At 39.4% G+C, this 15,957-nt stretch overlaps 1 protein-coding gene across 1 annotated transcript in view; it reads left to right on the forward strand.

Moving 5' to 3' along the window:
• The first annotated feature begins 388 nt into the window (after positions 1-388).
• Positions 389-15,957, forward strand: part of LOC125716086 (citron Rho-interacting kinase-like) — a 49,098-nt gene continuing 33,529 nt past the window's right edge. The window contains exons 1-9 of the mRNA XM_048988322.1: positions 389-851; positions 1,014-1,096; positions 1,475-1,631; positions 1,734-1,898; positions 2,027-2,152; positions 2,653-2,873; positions 3,024-3,049; positions 3,260-3,368; positions 7,785-7,845. Of these exons, the coding sequence (XP_048844279.1) occupies positions 480-851; positions 1,014-1,096; positions 1,475-1,631; positions 1,734-1,898; positions 2,027-2,152; positions 2,653-2,873; positions 3,024-3,049; positions 3,260-3,368; positions 7,785-7,845 (1,320 nt within the window). The 5' untranslated portion in view covers positions 389-479. The remainder of the gene's footprint in view (positions 852-1,013; positions 1,097-1,474; positions 1,632-1,733; positions 1,899-2,026; positions 2,153-2,652; positions 2,874-3,023; positions 3,050-3,259; positions 3,369-7,784; positions 7,846-15,957) is intronic.

The raw sequence follows: 15,957 nt of genomic DNA on the forward strand, positions 1-15,957 counted from the left end.
TCACGTGAAAAATGACATTATACTCACACGTATGATATTTTGTTTCTCGTTAAATGAAACTCAAAAGAACTGAGGAAAAATGCTTACTTGCAGTCCTTTAGTTGAACATGTGAAAATTATTAACTTAGACTTTGATGTCTTTAATCACAAACTTACCTTACATATTCTACTCACCATTTTATTTCAAATAAACCCATAAAGTGGAAAAAATGCATAACAATGTTATGCAATGATCAAAACCAGTTCTTGGCTGTCACGCTATTATCTGCCTTCTGTGAACAAATAGCATTCGTGATCCAAGAGATATCACAGTAAAAAAAATGCATGATTGAAAGTGATTAAAAGATTCCCCATGGCCACCACTCCCTCTTTAGACTATATATTCGCCATCTGTTTTTCTGTCTCTCACTTTCTGTAGCACTTAGCTGTTGGATCAACATCTTGAGAACTTTGGAAGACTTACCTGTACAAAATCCACAATGAGCTCCATGTCCACTTATTCCTTTGGCTATAGAACCTCACCTGTGGCTTTATCTGGTAGGCCTCCCAGTGTATATGGTGGGGCAGGGGGTAATAATGTCCTCATCTCCAACTTTGGGGGAACGAAAACTGGCTTTGACCTTGCTGATGCGCTTGGAGGGGGCTTTCCTGAAGTTGGACTTGCAATCAATGAAAAAGGCACCATGCAGAACCTGAATAAGCGATTAGCAAGCTACCTTGAGAAAGTGCGGTCCCTAGAAAGCGCAAATAATCAACTGGAGCAGCAAATCCGTGAATGGTATGAAAAGAAAGTTCCGTTGTCCAGAGACTACAGCCAACATGAGAAAACCATTACTGAGCTTCGCAAGAAGGTAACCTTTTTAAATTATAATGACAACTAAAACATCTGACGCTTGTTCTTTTATGGTTCTTTTCACAGATGTTATCGCTTGTCATGTGCATAAATGCATAATTTCAGATTGACTTATCTTGTATCACTGACATTTATTCTTGACCCTGTGTCTGCTCCTCAGATTAGAAATGCTATTCTGGAGAATGGCAGAATCATTCTGGAAATAGACAATGGAAAGCTGGCTGCTGACGACTTCAGAATCAAGTATGTAAAATTGAGAATAAACCATGTTACGTAGCATTGACTGTAAATACACTGCTCATAAAATGTCTCAATAATTCCATTCACAACGGTCGTATTTGCTATATTGTCTGAATTAGTTTAGATTGTTTAGATATGTATTATGTATTATGAGTGCAGCATGGTGGATCAGTGGATATTACTGTAGGTAGCCTCTTTGACACTGACCAGACATATCTTGTTGGGTGTCCTGTGACTGTCTCACGTGATAGACTGGCATGCTTTCCAAAATGTCCCCTGTTTTGTGCTTGGGTGACCTGGGATTCAAGGATTGGATAAACAGTTATAGAATATGAATCGATGTATTATGACCTGCTGAAATGAAGCATTTATTTTATCTAGGATGGAGACTGAGCTCGATATGAGACAATCGGTGGAGGCAGACATTATCAGACTCAGAAAGGCTTTAGATGATATAACAGTAACCAGGTCAGATTTGGAGATGAAGATAGAGCGGATGAAGGAGGAGTTAATCTTGATGAAGAAAGACCATGGGGAAGTAGGTGGTGTGAAGCAACGTGCAAGGACATTTCTTTTTTTGTTACCTTTTGTTTTCTCCCTGTTGCATTAAATGACATAATTTATCCATTGTGAAACCCAGAATATGGCTAGGCTGAGGGCTGAAATTAATAGCGGCGCAGTAAATGTGGAACTGGATGCAGCACCTCAGCCAGACCTGTCGGAAGTCATGGTGAAGATCAGAGAGCAGTACGAGGCCATAATCCTCAAGAACCGCCAAGATATGGAGACATGGTACAAAGGCAAAGTAAGCACAAGGAAATGGGCATTTCAAATAATGGAGTTTACACTTGCAGAACCACAGGAGACTGTGTTTTCCTTAGAATGATGATTTGAATGTGCTTCTTCATATCAGTTGTTCCCTCTTCCCCACAGTATGAAGAGTTGAATAAGCAGGTTTCCCAGCACACAGAGCTTATACAGACATCCCGCTCCGAGGCTAGTGAGCTAAAGAGGACCCTAGAGACACTGGAAATTGAGCTGCAATCCGAGCATAGCCGGGTGAGAATTTTGAAATGTACTGCTTATACGTTTCAGTTAGTACTGTATAGGTAGCAATGATTTCACACGAGAACTCTAAGGATGTGACAGCATTTATGTTATTTATTATTATACATTGGAACAGAAAATAGCACATCACCTAGTTTCTGTAGATGTGAATGATATACATAAGCATTTTCAAAAACTCAAGAAAAGCAAGTAAGCAAGCATTTTGTTCAGCTGCTATTGAACATGACAAATATCCATACACGCTCCAGTCTTTCTAGAGTATGACTCCCCAGTTAGACTGTATTACCTGCATACCATTTATCCATTATCTAGCATTGCAAGCTTTTCATTTGTACTATAAGCAGTCTGCATGTGTTTACACAAATTTGTCAAAAGCAAGATTCAATAATATGAAAATTCCTTTCCAATTGTCAAGCTGAAAGCTGTATAACCTATGAAGGCTGCTTCCAGAGCATTGTGAAATAATGATCCTTTGTCATTATTCCCAACAGAAAATGCTACTGGAGAGCACATTAGGCGAAACAGAGTCACGCTACTGTCAGCAGCTCGGCAAATTGCAGACAGAGGTCCACAAGCTAGAAGAAGAACTAGCAAGAATGCGTATGAAGATTGAGCATCAAGATGCCGAGTTCAAGAGCCTTCTAAACATCAAGACTCGCCTGGAGATGGAAATTGCGGAGTATAGGAGACTGTTGGAAGGAGGGGATATTCAGTAAGGGCAACTTTATAAAAACCAATTCTGCAGACTTTTCTACTCTTTCCAGTCCGTATACCTTTTATTTAGCTAATTACATATTAATTCTAGGTTTGATGTAAGCAGTTCATTTATTTTTTAATAAAATATTGATTTATTTCTTTGCAGATACAAAGCAGCTGAAGTTGAGAAACGTAAGTTTCTATTTAAACAAAACAAAATATTTATTGCTATATATATATTCAGACTACAGACTGAATGGATATCTTGTTTTGTTTTCCTTCAAATTTATGTGCATTAGCGCATCAAATATATCACAAGACTATCACTTTAAAAAATATTTCTGATGTATGACAGACAATTTGCTTTATTAATGTAATTAACCTTCCTTTAATCTTCCACAGCGGAGTCAATAAGGACCAAGAAAATAATAACGGTGGTTGAGGAGGTGGTGGACGGAAAAGTGATCTCCCACACCGAGGACGTGGACGTTCAGGTTGTGACCAACCAGTGAGGCAAAGGGGCAGCGCTCAGATCTAGGATGGCCATGTAACCAACATAAAATTACCTATACCTGAATGCAATCACAAATGAATTAATTTTTTAATGGTTATCATTTTATCTGATTAAGTAATCAAAAACAAAGTGGCCAAACGTTGTGCATGCTGTTTGTCTTATTATTGCATGTGATGGCACTCAAAAAACAAATAAAGAGACAAAGCAAAACATGATGTCCAGCTGCAATGCTATTATTTAATATATCGTATTTGGTTCTGTCTATCTATCTATCTATCTATTCCGTGAATTTAGGTACGCCGATACAGATAATCGGCAAAATGCCTAATATCGGCTCCCAATAATCGGCCAGGCCGATAATCGATCAACCCTTAGGATTTATAAACAGTAAAGTTCTTCAAACAAAGTTTTTCTGTTGGTGTTTGTAAAATTCTAAATTTTGACAGAGATTTTTATATGTTGCAAATGTATATCGGTGCCAAATATCAGTTATCGGCCACGTTAACTAGTAATAATCGGTATCGATACCAGCCCTGAAAAACCAATATTGGTCGATCTTTTTTGGCGCCCCTATCCATACACGCACACACAAGGCCAATTTAGACTCACCAATCAACCTATCCTGCTCGCTTTTGAACCTTGGGAGGAAATCGGAGCCCCTGGTGAAAACCCACACAGAAAGGACCCGGGACCGAACCCAGGACCTTATTGCTGTGAGGCAGCAGCGCCGCCGGGGGGAAAAATATAATTTGGAAAATCACACAATTTTCTGTAGAGACTAGCAGGACAGAAAGGATGGTGGAATTGTTGTCTCTGTCTGTGTGTGTGTGTGTGTGTATGTGTTTATGTGTGTGTGGCCCGGGAAATAACACTCAGGAACACAAACACTATTTTGGGGTTAAATTTATTCCATAGATCTATTTGAATAGATGTTTTGTTGGAAAATAAGAGGATTTACATAAAACAGTTTCTTTATCCTTCCATTTTCCCTTACAGGCGATTCTCAAAACTGAGAAAAATAATACTCCACATTCTCGTTAGGGGGGGTCAGTGTAAAAACAAAATAAAATACAAAAATCACTTTAGGCTAATCTCGTATAAGCGAGTATGCATTAATAAAAGGGAAAATAGCAGTATTACACTGGAAATAATACGTACGGCAGTGGCACTGTAACAACACAAACACGGCATTATTAGCACACCACTAACAACGGAACAGACATCCAATATGAACAATAGGTTGTTACTGACTTTACACATACCAGCTAAACTTTAAAGGCGTGGGCAGTAAACCGTTCAGAAACACCGCTCTCTGAAATGTACAAACAGCTACTTTTCAGTTTTCACGCTTTACCAATATGCGGAAAGAAAAGTACATACATCTCATTAAATCGCACTCTACTTATTCAAGTAAACAAACCTGGCACTTCGAATACCCTCCCACAACCCACCCACCCCAGCTCAAAAATCTATCCGCAGCATAACTAATATAGTTAAAAATGGCGATTCCAGGCGGTTCCTTTCCACGCTCACCATTGGGTGACGTCATCAGCTTTCTTAAAGGCGCAAGCACCTATTCTTTATTGTTCCCAAGAGACGCAGTTATACTGCTTATGTGCACAACTCATAGATCACCCGGTTACGTACATAAAATGTAGTCAATGGAATTCCCTAATGCAATTAAAGCTACAGAAGCTTTTGGGTAAAACTGGAAGCTGGTCTAATTGTAGGTATTTGTTATAGGGCACCTAATGTAGATGCAGCAGGGAGCAGAACTTTATATAATAATACCAGGGTTATGAGTAGGGCTCGGCATTGCTCAGAATTTTTCAGTAGCAATACCAGAACGATACCTTGATTTCAATGCCTCATATTTTAGCCTAACTCTGCAAATATGAAAGCTTTGGGTGTTGATAAACTCTTTTGCTTTTAATTTTAATTTTACACAAATAAACAAATGAATAAAACACAGCAAACAAATCCACAGAACAGAAACAGAACCAAACTCAGTAACCAAACAGTATGTCCTCAGTGCAGGTTGACAGAAAAATCAAATGCCTCCGCTTGGATGGGCTGTTGCGGTTTCTCCTCTCATTTAGTATCTGCCCTGTTTGTGAGAAGACTCTCTCCGAAGGAACAGATGTTGCCACAATGCACAGTCTCCCCTCCATCACCTTCCCCAGGTCTGGGAAGACTGAGGCTTTGGCCTGCCACCAGCTAAGTGGGTCTTCTCCACGATGGATGAGGGGCTCCTCAAGATAACATTGCATCTCTCTTTGTATTCCTAAACATTCCTAAACTAAAAATTACATTAATGGCTGGCCTGATACCACGCAGATGAAATTTAATGCAGAGAAATGTAAGGTAATCCATGAAGCAAGCTAAAATATGAAGTTTAGATATTTTATGGGTTCCACTGAAATAAAGGTAGCTGATTATGAAAGACCTCGGTGTGTATGTTGATGCTTCTATGTCCCTCTCTCGCCATTGTGGGGAAGCAATAAAAAAGGCCAATAAGATGCTGGGTTAGATCTCTTGGTGTGTGGAGATTAAGTGAAGGGAGGTGATGCTACAATTATATAATTCCTTGGTAAGACCCCACCTAGAATATCGTGTGCAGGTTTGGTCACCATACCTTAAAAAGGATGTTGCTGCCTTAGAAACAGTATGACATATGACTAAAAGAATGATTTCTGGTCATAGAGGAATGTCTTATGAGGAGAGGTTAGCTGAAATGAATTGCTAGCAAAGTGAACTTCTCTAGCCTGGTAGTCAGGGTGCCCTCCTGGAATTGCTAACAATCTTTGCTTCCATTTGGAAGACAGGTGTCATCCTAACTGACTGTAAAATGGGACTTTTTGTGCCCATCTTGAAAGGGAACGGTGATTGCCTGGATTGTGACAACTACAGACAACTGAGGGTTCTCATAGAGTGCAAACATGAACATTGGCAGAGCATGGGAGGTCAAGAGGTCGCTGGAAAGGGGTGTGTGATGCTCCAGATAACTTTGTAAGAGGACAAGGGTCCAAGTCTTTAGAGTCCTGGTGCTCCCTGTCTTGCTGTATGGCTGTGTGACATGGACTCTATCCAGTGACCTGAGATGAAGACTGCACTCCTTTGGGACTGTGTCTCTTTGGAGAGTCCTTGGGTACCGCTGGTTTTAATTTGTGTCGAAGAAGCGATTGCTTAGGGAGTCCCGAATAAGGCACATTACCTACATTGCAAGGGAGCATCAGTTACGGCACTACGATCATATGGCATGATTCCCTGGGGATGATCTGGATAGCAGGATCCTCATTGCTGAGGACCCGAGTGGCTGGACCAGGCCAAGGGGACGTCAATAAAACACCTGGCTGCGGTAGACAGGCAGCCATTTCCAGAGGGTGGGACTGGACCGCGTGTCAGTGAATAACTCTCAATACCTCACGGTGGGCTGTAACTAAACAACCGGTATATAAACGTGAAGCTATTATTGCAAGTGTGCTAATTAGCCAGTTCAGGCCAAGATGTGGAATGGATTCAGTCTTGCCATATTTTCTTCAGACTGTGGTGTTATCATTTCAGGGTCACAAGAAAATTGGTATAACCATGAACTCGGACCCCAAGCTTTCATATAAACAGTGTCATTCGGTTGCTGCAGATATCTCAGCTACAGTACACCTTCATGATGCAAATCTCTCGTTCCACCACTTCTGCTGGGTATTCTTTTGCAATGAGTTCTGAGGCAGTATTTATAAAGCAGCTGAGTAGGAAGAGTCCCAAGTGGCCCAAAATCCTCAAAGTGACACAATTTTAGTCCTAGTTTTAGGAGTAGGAGCATTAAAAAAATTCTTATCTTAGAAAAGTACTCATAACACTGCTAGGATTTAGAACTTGAGGGCTGTCATTACCCTTTAGGATTTGTGACAAGATGGCATTCAGATGCAGGCAGACACTTAAATTCTGGAAAATGAGGAGTGTTTTGATAATGCTGGATAACAATGAGCTTTTTAAAAGATATCTGCTTGACGGACAGAATAGTACTTTATAGTACCTTATACGTAATGCAATTGTACAGAGCCCCTAAAGGGACATGGAAGGTGAAAAAAAATCAAGTAAAAATAGGACGATAATATTTAACAAGCTTTTATGTGAGAAATACTATATAATTTTTTCACAGGTAATTTTTGACAAATGATTCCAGCAGATTATTTAAAGGTTAGAGCACCATTTTTATGGGAAAGGGTATCTTATCTTGATACCGTTATGATTTTTTTAATGATGGCCATCATGGTTGTTATATTTTTACTTATTACCAAAAAACCATGGCACATGAAAATGTCAGACTTTCTTGATATGTTTGTGAGGTGTATTGCCCGGTTTTTGGTTAATTGAGACATGAGTGTGATTTATTGAATGTTGTTTTTTCCTCAGGAGTGACATGGTGGTGCAGTGGTTAGCACTGTTCCCTCACACGGCTGGGACGTGCGTTCAAGTCTGTGCCAGGGTTCCATGTGTGTGGAGTTTCCATGTTCTCCTGGTTTTGTGAGGTTTCCTGTGGGTACAGCAGTTTCCACCCACAATCCAAAAACATGCTGAGGCTAATTGGAATTACCAAATTGACCGTAGGTGTACATGTGTGAGTGAATGGTGTGTGTGAGTGCGCCCTTTGGTGGGCTGGCCCCCCATCCAGGGTTGTTCACTGCCTTGTGCCCATAGGCTCCGGTGCCCTGGTGACCCTGAACAGGATAAGGAATTTCAGAAGATGGATGGATTTTTTTCTCTGTTACTTAAAACTTGGACGTATGTGTCCAAACCACTAGAGGGAAAATACAAAAAAGTTAAGCTACTCATGGTTTGTAAATGTGGCATAAGATTTTAATAAAATTGTCTTTTATGAGCAGATGTGTCCGTTATTTTATGAATGTTTTATAAATGACACCCACTGTCATGATCAAGAAACCAGACTGAGATGATATAAGCTTTGTGACATGGTGCCTTATCATGCTTCTAACCATTAGAAACTAAGTACACTGTGGTCATACAGTAAAAGGATTGTCACAGTTAGCATTGATACTCAGGTAGGCTATGGCATTTAGATGTTGCTCCATTGGTACTCTGTGGACCAAAGTGTGGCCCAACGTCGCCCACACCATTACACCCTCGCCACCATCCTGAATGGTTGATACAATGCAGGATAGATTCATGCTTTCATGTTGTTTATGTGAAATGCTGACTGAATGTCGCCGCAGAAATCAAGACTCATCTAACCAGGCAACATTTTTTCCCGATCTTCCATTGTCTAGTTTTGCTGAACCTGTGCCCACTGCAGCCTGTTTCTTATTCATAGCTGACAGGAGTGGCACTCATTGTGGTCTGTAGCTCATCTGCTTCAAAGTTCAATATCTTCTGCATACAGACATGCCTGGCCAAAGGTGAAGGGTGACCGCACCTTCGCTGTGGCATCACTGAGTTTCTGTAATAGTGTTCCATTGCATATTAGGGGTGCGCCTACTGTTTCCATATTTAAGTCAAAACTCACTGTTATTCATTAGTCTTAGGGGAGAATTAAGTGTTAAAATGAGTATATATACATATATATATTACATGGTATGTAGCAGACATTTTTAAATTCATTGGAAGAATTTTACTAATTTATTTTAGGGGTTGAGTGAGGGGTATTTTAGGCATGTTGTGTTTAGGAACCTGTTGTTTGTATATATTCCTTTATTGTTCCATTAATTTTGCATATGTGAAGCAGTTTGATATAAAGTTTACTTACTTACTAATTAAATGTTTTATGTAACATAAAACTATATTTTTAATGCCAATGTATTATCACAGCAACCAGCTCCATGTGAAACCAAAATAGTTCACAAAATGCGTTGTGGAAAACAGCAGCACGCATCAAGCTAATTGACTTTTTTCTCATCACTTTCTATTTAATAGTTGATTGCGTCTTTATGGACTATGGCTCATTTTTTTATTCTTACGATGCAAACAATAACAATAGCATAGAAAATTAAAATAACACGAACAGGACAGAGAGCATGGGGACGGCAGGAAAAAAAGAAATAATAATAAAAAAATTAAATGTAATTGCTTGTAGCGTATGAATGTGTGCCATGTGATTTGCTACCTGTCTGGGCTCTATCCCTATAACCTTGTTGTCATGATCCACTTTTCTGAAACCTCTTGTGACCGAGAGGGAATTGTCTTCATTAGTTCTGTGTATTTAAGTCCACGTCAGTGTATGTTTCCCTAATTCTGTCATTGTATTGTCAAGCCTTTTGTCCTGTATGCTTCTTTGTTTCCCAATTAAACCCCTTTTATCCTAGTCTTTCTGTTCCTCACCTGCTTCCCTGGTCTGTGTCCAGCTTTGGTCATAACACTTGTTCTCCATCTGTACTTTTTTTTTTGTCTACAAAGAAATACATGCAATTTTTGTGTCAGTGTAAATATTAATTGCAGACTGGTTCTAATTCAGCCCTATCCAGGGAACAAAAGGACATCAGGACTCGTTCTTCCAGGCTGCGGGATAGCTTTTTCCCAGTAGCCATTAGACTCCTGAACACACTTACCCCCCCACACACACCCGGACTGTGAACAAATTGACTCTTGCACATCTGCACTTTACACACAAACTCTGCTACAAGCATTTTTGCACTTCTGCCACCTATTTGCACATTTTCCATGCATAACTATTATAACCTCCTCTACCTCTATCTCCAAGTATAGTATATTTTTTTGTATACCTTATATTTATTGGTTTGTTACATGTCTATTTCTCTCATCTGCACTGAAAAAAACTGGAGCCACGTCATCTCGTCTCTCTATGTACCTGTACAGTATATAGCAGAGATGACAATAAAGTTTACTTTGACTTTGACTTTGACATAATGCATTGTGCACCTGGACAGGATGCCAGTTCACAAAAGGGCATAAACTTATAGACACCTACACCAAATGAACCTGACACACCTAACCCGCATATCTTTCATTTACCTCCTTTTTTCTTTGTGTACTGTATGCTTAAGAATGTCTTCTGTATTGATGTTTCTTTTTCTATGAAACTATGAGACATTCACCACTCCTACATCTCAAAAACAATTATGCTGTTGGTAGCGAACACTCCTCAGTTTGCCCGCTGCAGAATGTTTGAAATGTTATTTGATTAGCAGATGACATTTAATGGTTTTCCGTTTGCAGAATTCAAATGTTTTCTTTTTTTCCTGATGTGATATGTTGAGAATTTGACTGTTTGGAGTTTCGTAGGATTATTAAGAATGAACATTTGAATTAAAAATACTCCAGGTGGTAACTATGTTTTCCATGTTTTACATTATATCTTTTCATGGTTTTTCTTTCTGAAAAATTGCTATTATTCATTATAAAACACTTACTATAACAACTTATTTAAACATCATACAGCAATATGTTAAATTTGACTTTTTAAATGTGCCATCATGTACTGATTTGCACTTTGTTTCTGTAAGCTATTTTCCTGTATTTGGGATCTGGAGCTATTCTAGGGTATTCCCCATACAACCAGGGACGGATTACGGACTGGGCCAGCGGGGCCGCTGCCCAGGGGCCCTTGGGGTGCAGGGGGCCCATGGGGCCCCTAGCCCAAAACAATTTGCAACGCTTATCAACAATGTATTTTCGTTTGTCTATTTTAGAGGGCCTACATTCTTTGATCCTCTGCCTACAAGGGCCCCTGACCCTATAGGGAGGGCGTATGGCTGCCAAGGGCCCTTGAATTGTGGTGGTTGTGGTGGTGGTGCTGGTGGTGGTGGGGGGGGGCCTCGCGAACGTTTTGCCCAGGGGCCCACACAACCCATAATCCGTCCCTGCATACAACTACATCTAACTGGCACCAATCAGTTTTCCATAAATACTTTTCTAGTATAAGATGGCAGTGAGCCTGATCCATGAAGGGCATGTCAGGGGATGGCGTCCTTGACAGCACACATAGTCATACCTTACAGTACAGTATATAGAGAGATTAAAGACAATCCATCTAACTGCATGAACAATCCATCTAACATGATGATCCATCTAACAATACATGAAACTTCCATACACTGAGTAAGGGTCTGAATCAAACACTGGGGGTGTGAGGGCAGTATGTAGCTCACTGATTATCATCCCAGTTATCATATGCTGCAACCACCACATTAAACTATGTCTTCACAAAATTTCCTCAAACAGCATTTATTGTTTCCACGAGCCCCTGTACTGCATAACCCATCTTAAGAACAGGAACATGAAGGGTGTCTACTATGCATCATGGATCACCAAATCTGTTTACTGCATTGTGAAATGGTAGATATTTTTCTTTTTATGTTACAAAACTAAAGTTTAACAAGTAAAGCCACATTCCATTTACTGTAAGCTGTGAGTGTAAGATATGAGATAACATTCTAGTCTTAGCAGTTGATCTTTAGTGGGATGTCTAAATATTTCATCTTGTCGTGATTTTTATCCTATCAATGGGAGCGAATGTTGTATCTTCTAAACACAGAAATTATTTGAAAGACCATTGTCTACAGGTGTTTCTTACAATTATTTCAGTAGATATGCATCTGTGGCCCAGCCCTCTGTTTAAAATTTGTCACGTATGACTATCACATTTTGCTGTGTTCTTGATTACATCACAGTAGACTTTCAGGAATTTTTAACAATGGAATGCATGCTTCCGTAATCTGAAGAATGACATATGAAAGATTCGAATGTGATTAATGGCTGCTGTAGGGTCTTTCTGAATAGTCATTATTTTATTGAATTACTCCATGTTATGCTCATATCATATCCATCCATCCATTTTCCAAGCCACTTATCCTACTGGGTCACAGGGGGTCCGGAGCCTATCCCGGAAGCAATGGGCACGAGGCAGGGAACAACCCAGGATGGGGGGCCAGCCCATCGCAGGGCACACTCACACACCTAAGGGCAATTTAGTAACTCCAATTAGCCTCAGCATATTTTTGGACTGTGGGGGGAAACCAGAGTACCCGGAGGAAACCCCACAACGACATGGAACTCCACACACACGTGACCCAGGCGGAGACTCGAACCCGGGTCCCAGAGGTGTGAGGCAACAGTGCTAACCACTGCACCACCATGCCGCCCCCATCATATCATATTATTTCTTTAAATAATTTAAATAAATATTTTAATTTTCCAGAGCTTGTCTGGTCATTTCAGTTTTTACTTCTGGCATGTTCTGAGCACTATGCAAGTACCTTAGTTAAAATATTATGTAATTCTGATTACAGATGTAACTGAAGGTCCATGTTAAGGAATCCCTTTGGATCAATAAAGCATCCAGCAAGAAATTATTTAAATTACAATTTTGATTTAAGCGCATGTCTATTTAATGGCAATATACCAATATCCATCTTGGTTTGGTTTCAGTATAAATCAACCCCCCCCCCACATTGTTACTGCAACAATATTTCCAAATCTACACTGTTTCTTCTTGGTCTTCGTTAAGCAATGTGCACACTTGTCTTAATTGTTAACCATTAAAAGGTCATGCAACTATTAAAATGAAAGGATATGCAGCTAAAAAAGCCAAGTACAAAACATTGATCCAATCACCTTTTTTAAGTGTATGTGTGTGTGGGGGGGGGTGAAATGTGATAAAAAAAAATATTTTTTCGGATCCCACAAGGAGAAATTCAATTTACTGTGACTGCAATCAAAAAACTAAACATTTCGAATTCCTTGCCGTCCCCTACCGGTCATTAACCCTGTTAATTCGTTTAGACACCTAGGTATTGACATCTATACTTCCATCCATGATATTATTCGCAATAATTTCAAGAACATTCTGAACATTTACCTAAATCTCTGAATGCTCAGATATCTATAATTAAAATGAATATTCTCCCACACTTTTAGTGCCATGCTTCCTTTACCAGCCCATGCTCAATTTTGGGAACTACAGTAATTAATGCAGCACTCCCTCAATTCATATGGAATGGAAACGCCCTTGAATCAAAATGTCTACTATTCAGCGTAGTAAGTTAGATGGAGGTCCTTCTCTTTTGAATTTTAAGGTATACGCCCAGTCTTTCCTTTTATGTTCCTTATATACAGTACATGGTTTAGTTCAGATGCCAGAGTGTCATGGAGGTCTATCAAAGAATCAATTGTGGCCCCTTTTCATTTAAAAGAGCTAGTTTTGTGCCATTCCCATTAGGCGGTATAGGCATTAGGCATTTTGGCCCTATAAAATCCCACCTGATCTGCTTGGAGGTCTGTAGGAAGACAATCCAAATCCTTGGTTAAATGGCATCATCACCCTCCTCTTTTTAAAAACTATAAGTTTTTAACTGGTAATGTCTCGTTTTATTTTTCTCATTGGATTAAGTGTGGTATTAGGATTTTTGGGGATAAATTTAGTGATAAAGGTTTAAGAACATTCCAGGATATTAGGGCTCAATACAATGTTCCTGGTTCCTCATTCTATATATATATGTGTGTGTGTGTGTGTGTGTGTGTGTGTGTATCAATGTATGTATCATTGTATCAAATGTGTATCATTTGTATCAAACCGGTTCTGCGTTCTTATGGTGTTCCTTTAGTTCTGAGTCTATCTCTCTATCCACTTTGAAAGCTAATATATTGTAGTAATCAAAATGGTTCTTGTTCTGCATCTCATATTTTTTCTTTTCTTCTTAAATCATCATACAAGCCTCTTGGTGTCACAGCGGTGTAGTCAGAAGACCCGGCATGCGAGGCAGAGGGGACTCTGACTCATCGCACTTGGCAGACAGTTCCTATGTTTTCTAGGACTTCTAACCACCAAATGATACATTGAAAGCTTGTTCATAGAATTTATTTGACTCCACTGAAACGATTTTACACGAATATTTCCTCATCTCCAAATTGTAACTTCTGTTCTCATTGGGTATTAGGGTCCCGTTTGCATTTCTTTTGCCCGCCCTCCTTTTTATCTGGCACCAGCTAGCTACTGATATGTCTTTTCTAATAGGCAGGGATGTACTATCAACTCCCAACCTGTTTTTTTAATGATTTTTCGAACTGGACATTTACCCCTTTTCAAAAGCACCTTCTCCTTGCTGCTTTTACAGTAGCTAATAAATGATTGGTTTGTAATTGGTACCCTCCTCACTCAATGTGCAGACACTTATGGGATCTTAGTTTGCTGGATATCATTTCCATCGAACTTTCAACAGCCCATATGCATGGAGCTACTCTCATAACCATTACTAGGTAGAGACTTGCTTATGCAAAGTTAAGGAACTAACTGACCTCCGCTGATTCTTGCCGCATGAAAGTATTTATTATTTTTTTCTGTTTGATTATATATATATTTTTTTCAGTTTTCTCTATTTTTGTACATGCAACATGTTTTTGTATACTGAGCAGATGTTTACTGGAGGGTTTGTTTTTGGGTGGGAAGCAAAAGACAGTAGACAGATGAATGGAGTAAAATGCTCCTAAAATGTACAGCACATTACAAAAATGCAAAAAACATACACCCGACCTAAGAACACAAAACAATTGTGACCCATCACCACGAAATGAGTCTTTTGGGTGAAGTTCTACCAGTGTGACTTAAGACTCATTCCGTGGCGACGGGTCACAATTAAGGACAACACAAAAACTTTAAAATAACAAAAAAAAAAATGCAGATTGAAAAAATTGCAGTTTCTGCAATTACCTAATGCAGAAACATTAGAAAGCATGAACCAGTTATCAATGCAAGCTAAATGTTGGATTCCTTTAAAAAAAAGAGGTAGATAAGATTTTAACAACTCCTAGCTATTAGTTGATTTCTCACCAAATGAGCTTTATGGGCCGAATGAACTCCTATTGTTTCTACATTTCTTATATTCTTATGTTTCACGCATTGGCAGTGTTTTTGTGTTTTCTTAACCTTTACTTGGTTTTCTTAACCTTTACTTGGTGAAGCGGGTGTGGGTGATATAGTGAGCCCTCAAGTCTCACACATTGACTGTGAGATGCATGCATCTCACCCAGTTCACCCACTCAAACGCCACACCTTGTATTTCTCAAACTGAGAAGTAAAGGATAACATCCAGCACGGTGGCCCATTATATAGAATTCTGGACGATGTGCAGGCAAACGAAGTGGCATTTTCCACCGGTTATACAGCGTTAATAGCCACTTACCAGCCAATCAGAAAATAGCATTTGTTGTTTCCAGGTAAATTCCAAAATAAGTTAGACATGATCCCTCTACAAGCACGTTATCATATGGATGAGCAAGATCCAATAAATGTATTTGGCAGGGCTCTCAAGTCTCAGGCATTGACCGTGAGACACACGTTTCGCTCCTAATGTAATCTCACTCCAATCTTGGGTATATACATACTGTTACATATTAAATACACTGGCAGTTTTGAAAGAGAAGCTCTTTATAAATGACCACAAACCTTCAAAATAAAAGCACATCTGCCCTGAGAATTCTGACAAACTAAGAACCCGCTACACAGTCTTAGAAGTCTGCAGCTCAGCACAGCTTGTGTTTTGAGTAGAGTTGGGAAGGTTACCATGTATTCCAATGCATAATTAATAAATAGCTGTTCAAATGTATATTTTAATGTAAT

This window comes from Brienomyrus brachyistius, chromosome 20, assembly GCF_023856365.1.
Source record: "Brienomyrus brachyistius isolate T26 chromosome 20, BBRACH_0.4, whole genome shotgun sequence".
In the NCBI taxonomy this organism is placed as follows: domain Eukaryota; kingdom Metazoa; phylum Chordata; class Actinopteri; order Osteoglossiformes; family Mormyridae; genus Brienomyrus; species Brienomyrus brachyistius.